This window comes from Bombina bombina, chromosome 10 (genome assembly GCF_027579735.1).
Source record: "Bombina bombina isolate aBomBom1 chromosome 10, aBomBom1.pri, whole genome shotgun sequence".
NCBI lineage: Eukaryota > Metazoa > Chordata > Amphibia > Anura > Bombinatoridae > Bombina > Bombina bombina.
This window is the reverse complement of record NC_069508.1, coordinates 47,749,592-47,773,085: the sequence shown is the minus strand read 5'-3', so window position 1 is coordinate 47,773,085 and position 23,494 is coordinate 47,749,592. Positions and strand designations below refer to the sequence as shown.

General features: G+C 36.8%; 1 protein-coding gene across 2 annotated transcripts in view; it reads right to left on the bottom strand.

The window, feature by feature from the left end:
* SLC44A3 (solute carrier family 44 member 3) overlaps positions 1-23,494 on the bottom strand; it is a 268,592-nt gene that overhangs the window by 151,409 nt on the left and 93,689 nt on the right. For both annotated transcript variants that reach the window (XM_053694046.1, XM_053694047.1), the window contains exons 8-9: positions 1,866-1,990; positions 455-641 (exon numbers count right to left, since the gene is read on the bottom strand). In XM_053694046.1, coding sequence (XP_053550021.1) covers positions 455-641; positions 1,866-1,990 — 312 coding nt within the window. The remainder of the gene's footprint in view (positions 1-454; positions 642-1,865; positions 1,991-23,494) is intronic.

Here is a 23,494-nt window from a genome sequence, read left to right as displayed (position 1 = left end):
GCTAGAGCATGCAATTTTAAGCAACTTTCTAATGTATCTTTATTTAAAAAGCAGAGCTTAGAAGCCATCCCACTTTTGGTTCAGCACCTGGGTAGTGCTTGCTGATTGGTGGCTAAATGTAGCTACATTTGCTTTTTCAAATAAAGATACCAAGAGAACGATGAAAAATGTATAATAAGAGTAAAATTAGAAAGTTGCTTAAAATTGCTTGTTCTATCTGAACCATGAAAGAAAACATTTGGGTTTTATTTCCCTTTAAAATTCAAAATGCTCTTATATCACTTTAAAGATTGCTTTTGTTTCTTTTTTTTTTACAATAATTTCATATTTATCTTTAGTCGCTTATACTGAGATTTCAAACATGAAAGCAAACAGCCAAGACAACTTTTTTTTTTAATAAGAAGATGGTTTGTCTATTTCACAAGAATGAAGAGAATAATAAAAAAGAACTGACCTGATGTTCCTAAACTAAGAAGCACAGAAACCCACAGTATCCAATAGAAGATCAGCATCAGAAAAGTCCACAGTGGCTGCAACAGTAGGTACGGAATATACCCAATAAATTTACTTGTAACCTGAAACAGCTGAATAGTCATATGGATCCTTTTTCTCAGTACAAACATCAATGTCAGGAGCACAACCTAAAGAAGGAAACAAAAATATATTAATGGAATTATATTTTTTCACTTTACAGCCACAAGTTCATGACTAAGGTCAGTAGCCAAAATGCGTCAGTAATCCTAGTTCCCTCATTATTTCATTGGTATTTTATTTCTTCTTTGTGAATGAAGTTTGCTTTGAGCATTATTAGTGTCTAATTGTTAGCCTTGGGTACTATACAGATTATAAAGTACTATGGAGGTGGAGGTCATTTTATGTGCTTCAGATATAAAAATATTACTAGCCCATAGTGCCTCTAATACATACAATATATTAAATAATAATAAAAGCTTCTATTTGACAGTAAAAGTATTATCAGGTTGTACCATGTAACTAATCTCTATATATTTGTGCAGTTTTGTTAAGCAGTAAAATAGCGCCCTCTCCTGCTCATTTTGTACAATAAAGATAACCTATGGTCATCTGCAATCTAAGATATCTGAAAAAGTGCCGATCACTATAATTTGCGCTCTCTATTGATGGCTATGGGGAGAAGTTAGCGTGGTCGAGATATCAGAAGTCCTACAGTTGTTGTGCGACTGCTTTCCCTTGCGTGCAAACATTTTACTTTCAACTTGTAATACGCATGCGGGTAAAAAATTACTTCTGAGGGTCTTTGCTTGCGAGCGAAATCGCTTAATAGCACACCAATTGTAATCTGGCCTTTTATGGGGAATTTGTGGTTTGTTTGTTTTTTAATACTCATGTTGAGATTTACCATTTAAAAACATCCCTTGCTTCTGGGTAAATATTGTGCTTTTCCCAAACAATGGTTGTATTGTTAGCTATGTCATGTACCAATACTAGTACACGTTAAATCTATTACTACCTATTTGGGCTGACTTTTGTCCTTTGATGCAAACAGGCAACCAACCTAGGATCATGGACTCTACCAAGAAATCTCCTCTAATGCTTGATTGCTGATTTTTCTTTACTGGCTGCTTCAGAACAAATGCAATGACTGTATTCTTTGTGATTGTACATGGCAATTGTATTGTTCAATAAAGATATTGAAATTAAAAAAAAGTGTGTAATGCTCCCTAGAGGAGCCAGATTCTGTGGTTTGCAGCATTTGCAGGTTAAATAGCTGGTTTATGCAATTTGCAGTGTGGGACAAAACCAACAAGTGTTTAATGTTCCGTTAAGACTTTAGAAAGGTCACATGACAATGCAATAATTAACAAGTAAAAATAAGAACATCTTACCGATACAATGGTTTCAATTATTGCAAATCCAAGCAAAAACTTTGCATTTTCCTGCTCTGTTTTCAATTCAAAACTTGGATCATTCATGTGGTCATAAAACAGCCACCAGAGAACTCCAGACACAACTGAAAGGATAAAACGCTGTGTAAGACACCTGCTGACATCGCTAGCCGGAGTATTAAAGGGACAGTGTACTATAAAATGTTCTCTTTAATAGCTTCCAATTATCTATTTTATCTGGTGGAGCGTATTAAGTTGTTTACAAATAGCTCTTTTATCATAATTCTATGACCGGAAAAGGTTTGGATTTCGGAATAGATTTGATCTTGGAATATTTGGATCTGTAAAATGTAAAAGTTTGGAGAGGGGATAGAACCAAGTGTAAACAACAATATCTTATATCATTTAGGCAATATTTACATCAGAATACAGCTTATACATGCAACATAAATGTAATTTTATATAATTTTTAATACCGTTCTACACAGTACCCTCAGAAAGATAGTACAGTAATCAGAAAGTATTATTGTTTGTTTTAAATAAATATAGACTATTATTTGCATTTTAGAACACAAAAACCAAACCAAAGACACACATAGCGTAATCTAGTTTGTATATGAGTGTATGAAGAAGAATAAGATGAAGGCAACTGACAATTTAGCCGGCACTGAAAATGCCAGTGCAAGGAAAGCATCTTCCTATGGCTGTGTAGTCAGCCGGGCTTGCTTCTGACCTCCTCCACAGTTTGGACACTTGCACCAATAAGCCAGGACCCAAATCCAGCTTTAAAAGTGGAATTCAAATACATTTTCTGACACTATAAGTCACTATATTCACAAAGATAAGAGTGACCTAGAGTGTTAGAAACTTTATTTGAATTCCACTTTTAAAGCTTTGATTCCTGGCTTATTGGTGCAAGTGCTTTCCTTGCACTGGCATTTTCAGTGCCGGCTAAATTGTGAGTTGCTTTCCCCATAATCTTCTTCATACACTCATATACAAACTGGATTATGCTATGTGATGCCCCTTCTATGTTTTTACTCTATAGGATGAATTTACCAGTACCCAAGTGATTTTTTAAATGGGCTGACTGGGCGTATTTTTCTTCACTTTCATCTTCATATTGGGGACTTTTCTCACAATTTGTTTTTATCAGACTTTACATTTTAAACCTTTTTCTTTAGTGTGTTTTAAATTATGTTTTCTCACATTTTATTTTATAATACTTTTTCTCAATCATCCTCAGAGATATTTTCTTGCGATTTTTAGGTGATCAGTATCTTGATATAATATACCACCTAACATTTTGTGCATCTATATGTCTTAAATTTTTATATTGCATTTGTTATTTGTGTTGTTGTGCCCCCTTTTTTATTGTTTATTCTTATATTATACAAAAAGATTGTGCACATTCACACAGGCAGAGAAGATTATGACTTACAGGTGGGGAAAAACAGAATTTATGTTTACCTGATAAATTACTTTCTCCAACGGTGTGTCCGGTCCACGGCGTCATCCTTACTTGTGGGATATTCTCTTCCCCAACAGGAAATGGCAAAGAGCCCAGCAAAGCTGGTCACATGATCCCTCCTAGGCTCCGCCTACCCCAGTCATTCGACCGACGTTAAGGAGGAATATTTGCATAGGAGAAACCATATGATACCGTGGTGACTGTAGTTAAAGAAAATAAATTATCAGACCTGATTAAAAAACCAGGGCGGGCCGTGGACCGGACACACCGTTGGAGAAAGTAATTTATCAGGTAAACATAAATTCTGTTTTCTCCAACATAGGTGTGTCCGGTCCACGGCGTCATCCTTACTTGTGGGAACCAATACCAAAGCTTTAGGACACGGATGATGGGAGGGAGCAAATCAGGTCACCTAGATGGAAGGCACCACGGCTTGCAAAACCTTTCTCCCAAAAATAGTCTCAGAAGAAGCAAAAGTATCAAACTTGTAAAATTTGGTAAAAGTGTGCAGTGAAGACCAAGTCGCTGCCCTACATATCTGATCAACAGAAGCCTCGTTCTTGAAGGCCCATGTGGAAGCCACAGCCCTAGTGGAATGAGCTGTGATTCTTTCGGGAGGCTGCCGTCCGGCAGTCTCGTAAGCCAATCTGATGATGCTTTTAATCCAAAAAGAGAGAGAGGTAGAAGTTGCTTTTTGACCTCTCCTTTTACCGGAATAAACAACAAACAAGGAAGATGTTTGTCTAAAATCCTTTGTAGCATCTAAATAGAATTTTAGAGCGCGAACAACATCCAAATTGTGCAACAAACGTTCCTTCTTCGAAACTGGTTTCGGACACAGAGAAGGTACGATAATCTCCTGGTTAATGTTTTTGTTAGAAACAACTTTTGGAAGAAAACCAGGTTTAGTACGTAAAACCACCTTATCTGCATGGAACACCAGATAAGGAGGAGAACACTGCAGAGCAGATAATTCTGAAACTCTTCTAGCAGAAGAAATTGCAACCAAAAACAAAACTTTCCAAGATAATAACTTAATATCAACGGAATGTAAGGGTTCAAACGGAACCCCCTGAAGAACTGAAAGAACTAAGTTGAGACTCCAAGGAGGAGTCAAAGGTTTGTAAACAGGCTTGATTCTAACCAGAGCCTGAACAAAGGCTTGAACATCTGGCACAGCTGCCAGCTTTTTGTGAAGTAACACAGACAAGGCAGAAATCTGTCCCTTCAGGGAACTTGCAGATAATCCTTTTTCCAATCCTTCTTGAAGGAAGGATAGAATCTTAGGAATCTTAACCTTGTCCCAAGGGAATCCTTTAGATTCACACCAACAGATATATTTTTTCCAAATTTTGTGGTAAATCTTTCTAGTTACAGGCTTTCTGGCCTGAACAAGAGTATCGATAACAGAATCTGAGAACCCTCGCTTCGATAAGATCAAGCGTTCAATCTCCAAGCAGTCAGCTGGAGTGAGACCAGATTCGAATGTTCGAACGGACCTTGAACAAGAAGGTCTCGTCTCAAAGGTAGCTTCCATGGTGGAGCCGATGACATATTCACCAGATCTGCATACCAAGTCCTGCGTGGCCACGCAGGAGCTATCAAGATCACCGACGCCCTTTCCTGATTGATCCTGGCTACCAGCCTGGGGATGAGAGGAAACGGCGGGAATACATAAGCTAGTTTGAAGGTCCAAGGTGCTACTAGTGCATCCACTAGAGCCGCCTTGGGATCCCTGGATCTGGACCCGTAGCAAGGAACTTTGAAGTTCTGACGAGAGGCCATCAGATCCATGTCTGGAATGCCCCACAGTTGAGTGACTTGGGCAAAGATTTCCGGATGGAGTTCCCACTCCCCCGGATGCAATGTCTGACGACTCAGAAAATCCGCTTCCCAATTTTCCACTCCTGGGATGTGGATAGCAGACAGGTGGCAGGAGTGAGACTCCGCCCATAGAATGATTTTGGTCACTTCTTCCATCGCCAGGGAACTCCTTGTTCCCCCCTGATGGTTGATGTACGCAACAGTTGTCATGTTGTCTGATTGAAACCGTATGAACTTGGCCCTCGCTAGCTGAGGCCAAGCCTTGAGAGCATTGAATATCGCTCTCAGTTCCAGAATATTTATCGGTAGAAGAGATTCTTCCCGAGACCAAAGACCCTGAGCTTTCAGGGATCCCCAGACCGCGCCCCAGCCCATCAGACTGGCGTCGGTCGTGACAATGACCCACTCTGGTCTGCGGAAGGTCATCCCTTGTGACAGGTTGTCCAGGGACAGCCACCAACGGAGTGAGTCTCTGGTCCTCTGATTTACTTGTATCCTCGGAGACAAGTTTGTATAGTCCCCATTCCACTGACTGAGCATGCACAGTTGTAATGGTCTTAGATGAATGCGCGCAAAAGGAACTATGTCCATTGCCGCTACCATCAAACCTATCACTTCCATGCACTGCGCTATGGAAGGAAGAGGAACGGAATGAAGTATCCGACAAGAGTCTAGAAGTTTTGTTTTTCTGGCCTCTGTCAGAAAAATCCTCATTTCTAAGGAGTCTATTATTGTCCCCAAGAAGGGAACCCTTGTTGACGGAGATAGAGAACTCTTTTCCACGTTCACTTTCCATCCGTGAGATCTGAGAAAGGCCAGGACGATGTCCGTGTGAGCCTTTGCTTGAGGAAGGGACGACGCTTGAATCAGAATGTCGTCCAAGTAAGGTACTACAGCAATGCCCCTTGGTCTTAGCACAGCTAGAAGGGACCCTAGTACCTTTGTGAAAATCCTTGGAGCAGTGGCTAATCCGAAAGGAAGCGCCACGAACTGGTAATGCTTGTCCAGGAATGCGAACCTTAGGAACCGATGATGTTCCTTGTGGATAGGAATATGTAGATACGCATCCTTTAAATCCACCGTGGTCATGAATTGACCTTCCTGGATGGAAGGAAGAATTGTTCGAATGGTTTCCATTTTGAACGATGGAACCTTGAGAAACTTGTTTAAGATCTTGAGATCTAAGATTGGTCTGAACGTTCCCTCTTTTTTGGGAACTATGAACAGATTGGAGTAGAACCCCATCCCTTGTTCTCCTAATGGAACAGGATGAATCACTCCCATTTTTAACAGGTCTTCTACACAACGTAAGAATGCCTGTCTTTTTATGTGGTCTGAAGACAACTGAGACCTGTGGAACCTCCCCCTTGGGGGAAGCCCCTTGAATTCCAGAAGATAACCTTGGGAGACTATTTCTAGCGCCCAAGGATCCAGAACATCTCTTGCCCAAGCCCGAGCGAAGAGAGAGAGTCTGCCCCCCACCAGATCCGGTCCCAGATCGGGGGCCAACATTTCATGCTGTCTTGGTAGCAGTGGCAGGTTTCTTGGCCTGCTTTCCCTTGTTCCAGCCTTGCATTGGTCTCCAAGCTGGCTTGGCTTGAGAAGTATTACCCTCTTGCTTAGAGGACGTAGCACTTTGGGCTGGTCCGTTTCTACGAAAGGGACGAAAATTAGGTTTATTTTTGGCCTTGAAAGGCCGATCCTGAGGAAGGGCGTGGCCCTTACCCCCAGTGATATCAGAGATAATCTCTTTCAAGTCAGGGCCAAACAGCGTTTTCCCCTTGAAAGGAATGTTAAGGAGCTTGTTCTTGGAAGACGCATCAGCTGACCAAGATTTCAACCAAAGCGCTCTGCGCGCCACAATAGCAAACCCAGAATTCTTAGCCGCTAACCTAGCCAATTGCAAAGTGGCGTCTAGGGTGAAAGAATTAGCCAATTTGAGAGCATTGATTCTGTCCATAATCTCCTCATAAGGAGGAGAATCACTATCGACCGCCTTTACCAGCTCATCAAACCAGAAACACGCGGCTGTAGCGACAGGGACAATGCATGAAATTGGTTGTAGAAGGTAACCCTGCTGAACAAACATCTTTTTAAGTAAACCTTCTAATTTTTTATCCATAGGATCTTTGAAAGCACAACTATCTTCTATGGGTATAGTGGTGCGTTTGTTTAAAGTGGAAACCGCTCCCTCGACCTTGGGGACTGTCTGCCATAAGTCCTTTCTGGGGTCGACCATAGGAAACAATTTTTTAAATATGGGGGGAGGGACGAAAGGAATACCGGGCCTTTCCCATTCTTTATTTACAATGTCCGCCACCCGCTTGGGTATAGGAAAAGCTTCTGGGAGCCCCGGGACCTCTAGGAACTTGTCCATTTTACATAGTTTCTCTGGGATGACCAACTTGTCACAATCATCCAGAGTGGATAATACCTCCTTAAGCAGGATGCGGAGATGTTCCAACTTAAATTTAAACGTAATCACATCAGGTTCAGCTTGTTGAGAAATGTTCCCTGAATCAGTAATTTCTCCCTCAGACAAAACCTCCCTGGCCCCATCAGACTGGTTTAGGGGCCCTTCAGAACCATTATTATCAGCGTCGTCATGCTCTTCAGTATCTAAAACAGAGCAGTCGCGCTTACGCTGATAAGTGTGCATTTTGGCTAAAATGTTTTTGACAGAATTATCCATTACAGCCGTTAATTGTTGCATAGTAAGGAGTATTGGCGCGCTAGATGTACTAGGGGCCTCCTGAGTGGGCAAGACTCGTGTAGACGAAGGAGGGAATGATGCAGTACCATGCTTACTCCCCTCACTTGAGGAATCATCTTGGGCATCATTGTCATTGTCACATAAATCACATTTATTTAAATGAGAAGGAACTCTGGCTTCCCCACATTCAGAACACAGTCTATCTGGTAGTGCAGACATGTTAAACAGGCATAAACTTGATAACAAAGTACAAAAAACGTTTTAAAATAAAACCGTTACTGTCACTTTAAATTTTAAACTGAACACACTTTATTACTGCAATTGCGAAAAAATATGAAGGAATTGTTCAAAATTCACCAAAATTTCACCACAGTGTCTTAAAGCCTTAAAAGTATTGCACACCAAATTTGGAAGCTTTAACCCTTAAAATAACGGAACCGGAGCCGTTTTTAACTTTAACCCCTTTACAGTCCCTGGTATCTGCTTTGCTGAGACCCAACCAAGCCCAAAGGGGAATACGATACCAAATGACGCCTTCAGAAAGTCTTTTCTATGTATCAGAGCTCCTCACACATGCGACTGCATGTCATGCCTCTCAAAAACAAGTGCGCAACACCGGCGCGAAAATGAGGCTCTGCCTATGATTTGGGAAAGCCCCTAAAGAGAAAGGTGTCTAAAAAAGTGCCTGCCGATATAATCTTATCAAAATACCCAGATTAAATGATTCCTCAAGGCTAAATATGTGTTAATAATGAATCGATTTAGCCCAGAAAAAGTCTACAGTCTTAATAAGCCCTTGTGAAGCCCTTATTTACAATCTTAATAAACATGGCTTACCGGATCCCATAGGGAAAATGACAGCTTCCAGCATTACATCGTCTTGTTAGAATGTGTCATACCTCAAGCAGCAAGAGACTGCTCACTGTTCCCCCAACTGAAGTTACTTCCTCTCAACAGTCCTGTGTGGAACAGCCATGGATTTTAGTAACGGTTGCTAAAATCATTTTCCTCATACAAACAGAAATCTTCATCTCTTTTCTGTTTCTGAGTAAATAGTACATACCAGCACTATTTTAAAATAACAAACTCTTGATTGAATAATAAAAACTACAGTTAAACACTAAAAAACTCTAAGCCATCTCCGTGGAGATGTTGCCTGTACAACGGCAAAGAGAATGACTGGGGTAGGCGGAGCCTAGGAGGGATCATGTGACCAGCTTTGCTGGGCTCTTTGCCATTTCCTGTTGGGGAAGAGAATATCCCACAAGTAAGGATGACGCCGTGGACCGGACACACCTATGTTGGAGAAATAGTATTTTTTTTTACAATTGTAGTTTAAAAAAAATATTTATTAAAAAGTTTGAATTTCAGAATCAGTTTAGATTTTGGAATTCTGGATTTTACCTGTATTCTATTTAAAATTGTTGCCAGTGGGGTGTAAGAGAGATAAGTATTAAAATGTTAATTTTCAATTGTTCTCTCTATGTTTTGGACTTTAGTATACAGACAGAGATAAGATAAGGAAGCATTTGTGTGTATAGAGAGTCCCAAGATAAGGGGGTCTGTTTTCTGTGCAGTCATTGGCCATTTTAATGGGTTGTGGTTTTCAAAGAACAAAACCAGATATTTAATATACAAAAAAAACCTAAAGGAGCAATTTCTCTATACATGTTATACTCTGCTGTTGGTAACACATTAAGGGGAAACCAAATTTACAGTACGCTGTCCCTTTATGAAAACAAATATAATGAATATAAATATTATCTATTATTTCTAAATGTTTGTATGCATTTATTATGGTATGTAATGACATTCCAGTGTCAAGTACCAAAGGCATATTTGTCTTATATTTTTTATGTTTATACCTTAATATATCAACGTAACACCATATAGGAGGGATATAAACTGTGAAAAAGAGGAATTTTTAGGGGCCCTAAATAAAGACCAAAATAAATTTTAAAAAGGAGGGAGTATCATTGTGTTTATTATTTGCTCCCATACTGCACTATTATGTAAAAGTATTCCGCTTCCATTCTGCATTCTCAATATCTCCGATTTTAGTATACGAACAGAGAGAATAGAGACCAGGGGAAAAACAAAATGTATGCTTACCATAACATGCAGGATTAAATTCTAGTACCCTAGAAGGATGCAAAACATCCAAATATAATAGAACTTTTAATCCCTCCCACTTTCCCATAATGCCTTTGTCATATATATGGCCAAGAGAAAGGAGACATTTACAAAATTTGGAAAGTTAAAGCAGGGTAAGTGAAGTGCAAACTAGTACTGCCACCAACTGTACAGAAGAACAAGAAGTGGATCTCAGAATCTGGCCATCATAAAAGAAAATAATTGATCAGGTAAGCATGAATTTAGTTTTCTTCTATAAGATGGTGAGTGCCCATAAGCCATCACATGTGGGATTCTATACCCAAGCAGTGAAGTCCACCATGAATTAGAGCAGGATAATAGTTAAGGCAGAAATGGTACATAATAGGAATAGCAACCTGCAAAATGTTCCTACCAAAAAAAAAGTTAGTAAAATGAGCAAGTAACGGACTTACAAATCTGTTCAATGGAAGCTTGACTCCTAAAAGACCAAGATGTGATAACTGCTTTAGTAGAATGAGCAGTAATCCGCTTCAGGGAAGACTTCCTCAATACAGAGTATGTTTTGTGAATCTAAGCTTTAAGCCAAGTGGCCAAGAAACATTTTGTAGCCTTCTATCCCCTGGGAGGACCATAGAAAAGAATAAACAAAAACAAAAAAGAATTTCTAAATTCTTTTGAGGCCTGAAGATAAAAAAATGTCACATGCTAACAAGATTCAAGTTGTGAAGTGGTTTTCCTTTACTACTTTAAGGAGCTAATAATAAATGCGATACAAAATAACAACCAACAAAAGAATATAAATGTGAGTCAGTGTTTGAATCTTCAATATAGTTTCAAATCATATGTGAAAGTCAAACTTATGACTCTGTGTGTATTCCAATGGACCTTAAAGAGAAAGCATGTATAGTGTAATACTTTCAGACCCAGTTGGTAAAAATAAGTGAAAGATCCGTACTCACACCTTGGAGAGCTACTATAAGCTCATGCGTATATATCAGTCCTGATTCACAACGCTGTCAGGATCAGCAAACCATGCAGCTGGAGATCCGATGTATATCTATATATAAGAACGCAGAAGAGAGGAAGAATAGTGTGATACCATAAACACACAATATAGGGAATTGTGGTAAAGATATATACTCACACTTTTTAGAACTGACACTCAGCTCAGATTAAATCGCAATCTCGGTATGAGCCACCGAGTCAGCTATGCAGCAACATAGGAACATTGGTAAGGTAGCAAATATTTAATAAAAACGATACATAAAATCTATAAAATATACCAGCCAGTGTGAAGTCACTCAGAGATATAGTATGTACATACTCTTAAATACAAAGTATCAAATGCCTGGGAGCAGGATGGCAGGATCGAAAGAGTCAAGATGATACAATGTAACTCCCTTTCACTGTGACGTCACTGACAGACAAAACCCGCCGTATGCTTCGCCATGCCCACGTAGCTTTTTCAAGGGCAAGAGTTTCTGTGTGGTCTTTTCTATACCTTTCAATTCTAAACTCCAACATTTTAAGGTGGAATTCCATCAGAGAAATTTTAAAACAGTTTTTACATCTGATATATACAGCAAGGAAAATTCATGCAATTATATTCACAACATATTATAATATTTAATCTAAAATATCTACATTGCATTGACCTAAAATTCTGATATTTGAACTCAAATTTAAGGAGGTATATTTCATATGAGGGAGATAATCATATATCGATATATAAAATGGCAACATTTGAAAGATATAGGTGAAGGATTTCCCTTATATATAGCCCTGCTCAATCACTCTAAAAAGTGTACTAATTCAAAATCTGAATTGAGACTGGATGGTACCAAACTGTTTAATTCAAATATCCATTTCATTTCAAGTTTGGACAATTCATTATCAATATTAGAACCTCTCCAATTAGGGATACATTATCTAATTCCCATGAATGATAAACAGCTAGGGTCCTGTTTATGATATTTTTTTTAAATGTAATGATACTGGATGTTTAAAACAGCCAGTTTTAATGTCATATGCATGTTCATAAATTATTTATTTTTTTAAATCTAGTGGTTTTTCCTATATAAAATAAATTATATTCACACCTCAATAGATAAGTTACATTTTTACTATTACATGTTATTAGTTGATCAATTTCATATTGTTTTTTGCCGTTCTGTGAGTAAAATTAATTTTAAACATTTTAAAATTAATTTTACAAATTTTTTTGTGGTATTTTTAAGGTGTTTACAACCATAACAGTTTCTACAATATCTGAAACCTTTACTTTCACTTAACCAGTTTATAGACTTTTCATTCCTAATATAGCTTTTCGTAAGATGATCCTTCAAATTCGGTGCTCTCCTAAAAATTAAATTCAGTCTTTCACCTATCAATGATTGTACAGTGCTATCTCTTTTTAGAATTCCCCAATGTTTTTCGATAATAGCTCTAAGATCTTTACTTTGATTATTAAAATTAAAAATGAAAGATAGATTTTTATTTTCTGGGGGACTTGTCTCTTTATATTGCAGCATACATTCCCTATCTAAAAGTGCAGTTTCGTCAATAGTAATATCCAAATTTTCTTTTGTTTTTCTATAAATCTATCTTTTAGAATATTTGCCTGTTCCCTAAAAAATTCTACATCTGTGCAATTTCCTCTCATTCTATAGAATTGTGCTTTGGGGACATTTTCAATCCACCTCCTAAAATGGCAACTATCTAACCCAATGTTATTATTTACATCAACTTTCTTAATAAAAAAAATTGTTTTAATCTCTCCTTCTAAGAAATCTAAGAAGTTTATTTTTTCTTTACTACATTCCCAGGGACATTTAATATTCCACTCATTATTTTGGATGTGGTCTAAGAATTCATCAAACTCTAACCTAGAGCCCCTCCAGATGAGAATAATATCATTAATGTAACGGTGATAGGCAAATGGCAATCAAGTTTTGCCCCCATCTATGCCCTCCATGAACCCAAAGATCTTTCCAGGCTGCCATAAACAAGTAGACATAGCTGGGGGCAAAATGAGTGTCCATCACTGTTCCCTCAGTCTGCAAGTAAAAGTCACTCTGAAACCAGAAGAAATTAGTGTCTAGGATTAGTTCAATACCTGATAGGATAAATTAAATGTGAGATTTCCCCAGATCCTTTGATGTGTCTAGCATCAATTTGACTGCCTCAATTCCTCTTTCTTTTTGAATAATAGTATATAGGGATGTTACACCTCCTGTAACTAGCCAAAAATCTTCTTCCCATTTTATATTCTTAAAGGGACACTAAACCCAAAAATGTTCTTTTATGATTCAAGTAGAGAATACCATTTTAAACAGCATTCTAATTTACTTCTATTATCTAATTTGCTTCTTTCTTTTGATATCCTTTGTTGAATAAATAGCAATGCACATGGTGAGCCAATAACACGAGGCATCTATGTGCAGCAACCAATCAGCAGCTACTGAGCCTATCTAGATATGCTTTTCAGCAAAGTATATCAATAGAATGAAGCAAATAATATAATAGAAGTAAATTAGAAAGTTGTTTAAAATTACATGCTCTTTCTAAATCATGAAAGAAAAAAATTGGGTTGCATATCCCTTTAAGTATATTTAATGCACTGTTTGTATCTTTTAAGAACGATTTTGTCTTATTAACTACTGGTTGAAGGTGAATATCTATATATTTGGATAGGCTACTGGTTAGTGATTCAACACCTGAGATGATAGGCCTCCCTGGGGGGTTTTCTTTATTTTTATGCATCTTTGGCAGAATGTAAAAGGTTGCAAATTTAGGGAATTTAGGGTATATGCAATTGAATTCATTCTGGTTAAGGATCCCTTCATTCTTTAATTTCATTAAATACACTTGCAATTTTTTAAAAAAACGTATCATAGGATTGTGATTAATTTTTGTATAGGTGGATCCATCTTTAAGCAATCTTTCACATTCTGCAAATATTGTTCTTTTGCAAAGATTACAACTCCTCACCCTTTTTCGGCTGATTTTCTTTACTATGTTCTTATCTGACCTTTATTCCTAAAAGTGCTTGTTGTTCTTGCTGTTTTAGATTATGATTGTAGTTATTTTTTAACGATCTTAAATCTCTTTCTACCAATTCCAAAAAAATTCCATAGGCCTGATTTGAATTTAACTGGATTGAATTTTGATTTATTTTTCATATCAGTGTGTTGGAATCTCTGTCCATTATTCTCTTCTATGCAAGTTGTATTTACACTATTTACTGAAGGTGAAGAGATAGGTTCCCAATTCATTTCTGTACTCCAATATATGCGTCAAATTTGTTTAATTTCTAACTAGGAGCAAACTTTAAGCCTTTACTTAGAATCTCAGCTTGATCTTTAGTGATTTGTTTATTAGATAAATTAAAGATCCTTTTCTTTTCCAATTCACCATTTGACATAATATTACAGTGGATGGCATGATGTCTAATACCTTCTCATGTTTCCCCCCCTTATTTCTAATTCTTCCTGTGTTTCTTTCCTTCGTTTGGAAAATAGATCTTGGTCTGGTATGTATTTCCTTTGTCTGGAATCTAAGAAAGAAGAAGATTCTTCTCAGTCTTCATTAATATTTTCCAATATTTCATGTCTATTTTTATTCTTAAACTCATAACGGTTTATTAGGAATTGTTAGCATTACCAGCTCCATTTTGTCTTAGGCATCCATCTTGTCTAAAGAAGCTTTTATTATAGCAGTTATTATGTAGTGAGAAATATTCTGATGTTAGTAAGAATTGTAGTAGTTTTATTGACCTTGTAAATGTTCCTGGCAAGGCGCCTGGAAGTCCGTTATCTAAGAAAGATGGCCAAACGACCTTGCTTTGGGCTGAACTATGATTACGTTCAGAGTAATGGTGTCGTTGAGCATAGTGGTTTCTATGTGAGTTTGATCCTTGGCGTGTACCCCTTCTATTTATTATCTGCCATTCATTGTTTTCTTCCCTATTTCCAAGATAATTTCTCCATCTGAAATATTGATCTGGCTCTCTATGATGGTACTCTCGTTATTGAAAATTATCTTCAGTCTTTTTTGGACTGTAAGAACTATTTTTATGTTGATAAGTGGGATTATTTTCTTTTCTATTAAAGACTTTGTACTTTTTGGTTCTATTTGTGTCTTGTTGTCTGTACGTGCGTTAAAATAAATATGCATATCAACGAACACCATATGGTTATAAAAATTAAATATCCAAGCCAATGTGTCTAAATACAAACGTAAGGCATTTAAATTATTCAAAGAAAATAGTACAGACTTAACATACCAAATTTATAAGGAATATAACAAAGCATGCAAAAAAGCAATCAAATTAGCCAAAATTGAAAATAAAAAATAATTGGATTCTAGTACATAAATAGCAAAAAATCTAAGGAGGACAATTAAGGTACATTAAAATGCGTGGAGGGTAACATGGTTAACAGTGACAGGGAGAAGGCTGAGGTACTTAACCATTTTTTTTCTTCAGTATACACAAGAGAGGAACCAATCGACGATACTTTGGAACAAACTAGAACATGCCAGCCCATACCATTAACTGGGTTATGTATAGAGGATATCAGGAAAAAACTGATATAATAATAATATTAAGGTAAATAAAACTCCAGGCCCAGATGCAATACACCCAAGGGTGTTAAGGGAATTTAGCACTGTTATAGAGAAACCTCTATGCTTAATTTTTAAAGACTCATTATCCTCAGGCATGGTACCCCTAGATTGGCGTAAAGCTGATGTGGTGCCACTCTTCAAAAAGGGAAGCAGGGATAATCCAGAAAGCTATAGACCAGTTAGTCTGACATCAATAGTGGGGAAGATATTTGAAGGGATTATAAGGGATTATATTGATGAGCACATTCCTGTAAACAAGATATTGAGTTCAAATCAGCATGGTTTTCTGAGAAATAGATCATGTCAAACTAATCTAATTAGATTCTATGAGGAAGAAAGTAAAAATATAGATACAGGTGAATCAGTTGATGTGATATACTTAGATTTTGCAAATACATTTGATACAGTGCCACATGAGAGACTAATGCACACAATTAAGGGACTGGGAATAGCTGAAAATGTTAATTCATGGATAAATAACTGGATAAAAGATAGGGAGCAACGAGTAGTAGTGAATGGATCATACTAAGATTGGATAAAGGTAATCAGTGGAGTTCCCCAGGGATCAGTACTGGGCCCTGTTCTTTTTAATATTTTTAGAAATGAAATGGAGCAAGGATTAAATAGCGACATCTCTATTTTTGCAGATTATACTAAATTAAGTAAGGTTATTAGATCAGAGCAGGATGAACTTTCGTTACAAAGGGATCTGCAAAAATTAGAAGTATGGGCAGGTAAATGGAAAAATTATATTTAATACGGGAAAATGCAAGGTTCTACATTTTGGAAGTAAAAATAAGCAGGCAACGTATTATTTAAATGGGACAAGACTTAGCCAAACAGAGGAGGAAAGATATTTGGGAGTAGTAATAGATAACAAGCTAAAGATGGGTGCACAATGCAGGGCAGTGGCTACAAAGGCTAATAAGATATTCACATGTATTAATAGAGGCATTGATTCAAGGGAGGAAAGCATAATTCTGTCACTATATAAATCCCTGGTAAGACCTCACCTTGAGTATGGAGTGCAGTTCTGGGGACCAATAGCAAAAAAAGATATTGCAGAACTAGAAAAAGTTCAGAGAAGGGCCACAAAGCTAATAAGGGGAATGGAGAATTTAAGCTATGAGAAGAGGCTAGCCAAATTGGGTCTGTTTTCTTTAGAAAAAAAGGCACTTGAGAGGTGACATGATTACTTTATATAAATATATTCAAGGCCCATATACAGAGATGCCAGAAGTTCTGTGTATTCCAAGAAAATTGTTTGTGACAAGAAGTCACAATTTTTCACTGTAAGAGCAATACAATTGTGGAACTCATTACCAAAGGAGGTAGTGAATGCCAATACTCTATATACATTTAAAAATTGTTTGGATACATTTCTGTCTAGAAACAAAATTCATGGATATGATTGCTAGTATTAAATGGGTCACTTTTTAGTGGGATTATTTAAGCTTAACTGGAGCTTTTTGTAAGTATTTTAGATATGTATAGGTTGAACACGATGGACATCAGTCTTTTTTTCAACCTCATCTACAATGTTACTATATATAAAACTGGCTGTATTAAACATCCAGTATCATTACATTTTTAAAAAATATCAGGACCCTAATTGATAATCATTCATGGGAATTAGAAAAATTATCACTAATTGGAGAGGTTCTAATATTGATAATGAATTGTGAAAACTTGAAATGAAATGGATATTTGAATTAAACAGTTTGGTACCATCTGGTCTCAATTCAGATTTTGAATTAGTATACTTTTTAGAGTGATTGAGCAGGGCTATATATAATAGAAATTATTCATCTATATCTTTCAAATATTGCCATTTTATATATAGATATATGATTATCTCCCCATATGAAATATACATTAAATTTGAGTTCAAATATCAGAATTTTAGAGGTCAATAAAATGTAGATATTTTAGATTAAATATTATAATTTGTCATGAATATAATTGGATACATTTTCCTTGATGTACATGTTATTACATGTAAAAACAGTTTTTAAATTTCTCTGATGGAATGAATTCCACTTTCAAATTTTGGACTTTAGAATTGAAAGGTATAAAAAGCGCTGCATAGGAAATCTTGGATCTTTTGCTTGAAAAATCTACATGGGCGTGGTAAAACTTACGTCGGGTTTGTCTGTTAGTGATGTCACAGTGAAAGGGAGTTACATTGTATCATCTTGACTCTTTCGATACATGGCTTACCGAGAGTCTCAATCCAAAGCCATCCTGCTTCCAGGCATTTGAAACTTTGTATTTAAGAGTATGTACATACTATATCCCTGAGTGACATCACACTGGCTGGTATATTTTATAGATTTTATGTATTGTTTTTATTAAATATTTGCTACTTTACCAATTGTTCCTGTGTTGCTGCATAGCTGACTCGGTGACTCTAAAAAGGGTAAGTATTTATCTTTACCACAATTCCCTATATTGTGTGTTTACAGTATCACACTATTCTACCTCTCTTCCGAGTTCTTATATATAGATATAGATTGGATCTCCAGCTGCTTGGTTTGCTGATCCTGACAGCATTGTGAATCAGGACTTATATATACACATGAGCTTATAGTAGCTCTCTAAAGTGTGAGTACGGATCTTTCACTTATTTTTACCAACTGGGTCTGAAAGTATTACACTATACAAGCTCTCTCTTTAAGGTTTATTGGAATACACAAAGAGTCAAAAGTTGGACTTTCACATATGATTTGAAACTATATCGAAGATTCAAACACTGACTCACGTTTATATCCTTTTGTTGGTTTTTATTTTGTATCGCATTTATTATTATCACTTTTTTTTGTTTGTGACTTTTAGGAGCTAGACAGAGAGATAAAGCCACAATTACCCGATTAATGTTATCCTGAAGCTACACTTTACGAAGGAAGAATAGTTGGTTCTCAAAACAGCTTTGTCCTGATGAAAAATATCAGGCAAGTAAAGTACAGGATAGGGCAGAAAGTTCAGATATAATTTTGGCCAAAGATATGCCCAAAAGAGAAGGAACCCTCCAAGATAAAAGTTGAAAGTCAAGATCATGCATAGGTTCAAAAGGCTGAGTCAGAAGCATACTCAAAACCAGATTAAGGTTCCACAGAAGAGAAGCTGGACTGATAACTGGTCTTATACTGGCCAAAGCCTGAAACAAGTTTTGAATGTCAGGAAGTTTTGAGATCTTTTTTGATAATAAAAAAAAAAAGATTGACAAGGCCAAAAGCTGACCTTAAAGGGAACTGGCTGATAAACCTTCATCCACACCCTCCTGTAAAAATATTTGGACACAAGGATTTTGAAAAGATCTCCAACGGTAATGCTTATTCTCACACCAGGAAAGAAGGTTTTTCACACCTTGTGTTAAATGCACCTGGTAACAGGTTTACGGCTTGAACCACTTGATCAGAGAAACCTGTTTGAGTCATGATTCGGTGTTCAGTCGCAATGCATTCAAATGTAGAGATTTGAGGACTAGATGAAAGAAGAGATCTTGAGAGAAAAAAGGGTCCTTCCTGAGAGGAAAACGCCAAGGCTGGTTGGAGGACATTTTTATTAGGTCTGCATACCAAATCCTGCAAAGCCATGCCAGAGCTATCATTATTAGAGACCCTTTCTTGTATTATCCTGGCAATTATCCTGGATATTAACACAAAGGAGTTAGATTTAAATCAGATTGAACAACAAGGAAATTACTAGAGCATCTATGAGAGTCACTTGTGGATCCCGAGATCTCACGCCTACCAAATTACTCAAAATCTGGTCAAATATCTCCTAATTCATTTACCATTCACTGGGGTGAAAGCATTGACAACCGAGAAAGTCCACCTCTCATTTGCCAAAACACACACGAATGTGCATTGCAGAAATCCTGCAATGATGGAGTTCTGCCCAAGTCAAAATGAGTGCTACCTCTTTTATCGCTAAGGCGTTTCGAGTACTGCCTTGTTGATTAATGTAAGCCACCAAAGTGACATAGTCTGATTAAAAAGTCAGAAATTATTCCTATCTTAATAAGAGTCAACTCTGGAGAGCCCTGAAGATTCCGCAGAGTTCCAAGAAAAATGTTGGCGAGTCTATGGTAAATCATATTTACCATCCATTTGTAAAACAAAATTGTGCTCTGTTTTTATGCAAGGTTGCACTAAGGATAATCAGTTGCATTCGACTTGTAATCTAGCCCATAGTAAAAAGAAGAGAATTCGTTTAAAAAAAAAATCTTTAACTACAAACAGCATTTTATATTTGCACTAGAATGTCTTTAAACATATGTTTTATTATTCAAAACGGCAGCTCTTCTTATTGATTGGAATTGGAGAAAAAGAATTATGGAGGAAAAAACGCGAGAATGACACTCTTATATCAGTATTTAATAACAGCTGTGCACGTGCCACAGAGAGGTGTGGAAATGGTGTAGTTTGAATAGTTAAAGAACTGGCATAAATATTAAAAGATAAATGAAGTAAAATGTATATTGCCTTTTTTCAATTGTATATAATGCTGATTATTTAATTGCATATTTTATTGAATTGTAGAAATAAAAATAATAAGTTATGTAAATAATTAATTTGTAGATGTAGTTCCTATAAATTCTTGCGGTTTGCTAGATGCAGCTGCACAACAAGTCCCTTATTTGCCTAATATTCCTGTAAATGAAAAGCTAAAAATGTACTTTTTTCCACTCCCCCAGAGAGGCTGGAGTGCATTCTGTGGAATTCAGAACTTCGATCCTCCTACATGCTAAACAGTGATTGGTGGATGCACATGCAGACAACAAAAAAGACTTAAAGAACTTAACCAATTATTTGATAAAAAAAACATTGATGATACTTCAATAACCAAAGATGAACTGAATAACACGCTATGTAACTTACATCAAACATTATACAAACAAACCAAAAGATGGTGGAATTGGCACTTCTTTGAGAAGTATGCAGAGCGAGGCATCATACCGAGAGGCTTAAGGATCAAAATGTTCCCAGCCTTTACCTTAAACAATGAAAGTTTAGTAAAAGAATGGGAAGGAACACTGACAGAATGTTCACTTAAATTAATTCAAATATTAATAAAACATGACACCTTGGAACTTAATAAATTAGATGCAGAGATTAAAGAACATAATGAACTTCTTAAAAAATTTGAAGAAAAATTCGATTTTGTGGAAACGTATCAGACATATCAAAAAGAATTAGACAAACTTGAGAATGAACTAATTCAAACCAAAAAACAAAAACTGCAGAGAGATATAGATGATTTTCAACAACAAAGAATTTATAGGTGGAGATATCAGACATCTAACAGAAATAGGTACAATAGAACTCAAATAAGAGAAAACAACAGTGGTACAGAAACAGAAACTGACATCTCTGATAATGAAAGCAATAGAGATGAAACGGAGCCTATGACAAGAGAGTTCCCAGTACCAGCAACACAAGTTAATCCTTTACCGAGTACATCTAATACCAATAGAGAAGTGTCTTTTTTAGCATTAAGTCACCGACAACAACAAACATTAAATTCGACAACAGCCAACAAACCAACAAGGGCAAACAAAAGGAAAAACACAGGCCCCCAAAGACAATCAGAGAGGAAGAAAGAGATGTGTCCATTCACCACAATCAGGACCAACTCATGAGAGTAATTAATCTGAGCAAACACTCTCTGAATATTAACCATGAGAGTGTTCTCTCTAAGGGATTAACTTTCTGTCCCACCAATACTCTAAACAAGTTTGAGTTAATTAAAGATATACACCTATTTTCACGAAAGCTGTTACTAAAAAAGATGTATTCAAATAAAAATGATCCCTCTCTATCTAAGGAGGAATTAGACTCTCTGCAAGATCTGGAAGATCTCTTAAGTGAATCTGATACTGAAACCCATGCTACCCAATGGAAGAAAGGGTTAAAACCGAAATCTACATATACACCACCTGCATCAATTTCACCTCAAGTCAGTGTTTTCTCGCAGATTGTATGTCAAAAAATTGAAACTTTGCCTATTTTTGATGCAAATAATAACCTCACTCTCCCTGAAAAAAGGGCATTGAATGATATTCAAACATGGACTGATGTAGTCATTAAGCCGTCAGACAAGGGCGGAAACATAGTATTGTGGCCTAAAGATGACTATGTTGATGAAGCCATGAGACAGTTATCTAATAAAGATTGTTATAAAAAACTACTACTCAATCCTCAATCTGACTATATGGAACAATATAATAAACTCATAGTTAGGACATGGGAGAATGGAACCATCACTAAAACCGAAAAAAAATTCCTGATACAAAAGAACCCTACTCTAGCGACTATATACTTTCTGCCTAAGGTTCACAAAAACCTTACCAAACCACCAGGAAGACCCATAGTATCGGGCAATAATAACCTAACTGAGGCAGCTAGCAGATATATAGATCAGAGATTAAGGGAATACCTGACTGCTATGCCCTCATATGTCCGCGATACTATGGAGGTCTTAAAAATTATGCAAAACTTACATCTGAATAGTGATACCTGGCTCATCACCGCAGATGTAGAGTCATTATATACCAGTATCAGACATAATGATGGTATACAGGCAGTTAAATACTTTCTTTCCACCAATGAATCGGATAACAAAGAACATAATGAGTTTATTTTACTCCTTTTGAAGTATGTCCTGACTCACAATATCTTTACATTTAAAGATAGTTTCTACCTACAAACACAAGGAACTGCCATGGGCACTTCTTGTGCCCCAACATACGCTAACTTGTTCCTAGGGCACTGGGAACAAAAAATCGTTTTTTCTGAAGGCATGGAGAAATACACAGACCATATACCTTTATGGATAAGATACATCGATGATGTGCTATTTGTTTGGGAAGGTACACGTGAACATCTTGATGAGTTCTTTTCAGTTCTCAATCAAAACAAATTCAACATCAAATTGACATACCAAGCCGATCTGTGTAAAATTGATTTCCTAGATCTAACAATTACAAAAAATACTGATGGCACCATTGCAACTAAGGTCTTTAGGAAAGAAACTGCTACAAATTCATTATTGCACAGGACAAGTGCACATCCAGGATGCACTTTAAAAGCAATTCCATATGGGGAATTCTTACGGTTGAGGAGAAATTGCTCTGATGTCTCTATATATGAAAATGAGAGTAAACTTCTTACAACCAGGCTATTACAAAGAGGCTACAGCAATAGGGCCATCAAACATGCGAAATTCAAAGCTCTGAAAACATCCAGAGACACCTTATTGTGTCCTAAAATCAAAGACAATTCCACCACCATTCCTAGATTGATCACTACATACAATCCGCAGATGCAGAGCGTGATTAAGATACTCAATGAGAACTGGCATATCCTCACCAGTGACCCTGAGCTTAAAGATACATTAGGAGCGAGAGTACAAATGGGCTATAAGAGACAGAGAAACCTAAAAGATCAACTTGTACAGAGTCATTATATACACACTCCAAAAAAAAAGTGACACTGACCCTGGCATGTACCCATGTGGCACATGTTCTGTCTGTCCTCATGTCAGAAAAATTAAAGAAATTCAGGACAAATATGGGAAAAGCCAAAAACTTAAACACCACTTCACATGCAGATCCCTGGGAGTCATTTATATCATCTATTGTGAATGTGAGAAAGCTTATGTAGGCATGACGACCAGAGAGGCAAGGGTCAGAATTCTGGAACATAAAAACAATATCAAGAACGCAGAAAAAGACCTACAAAAAGGCAAAAAGATTACAAGTGTAGCAAAACATTTTTTACTTAAACATCAAGGATCAAGCAGCCATTTAAAATTTTCCGTTCTGCAGAAAGTCTCCCTTGGCATTAGAGGAGGCAATTTAGAAAACTCTTTATTAAA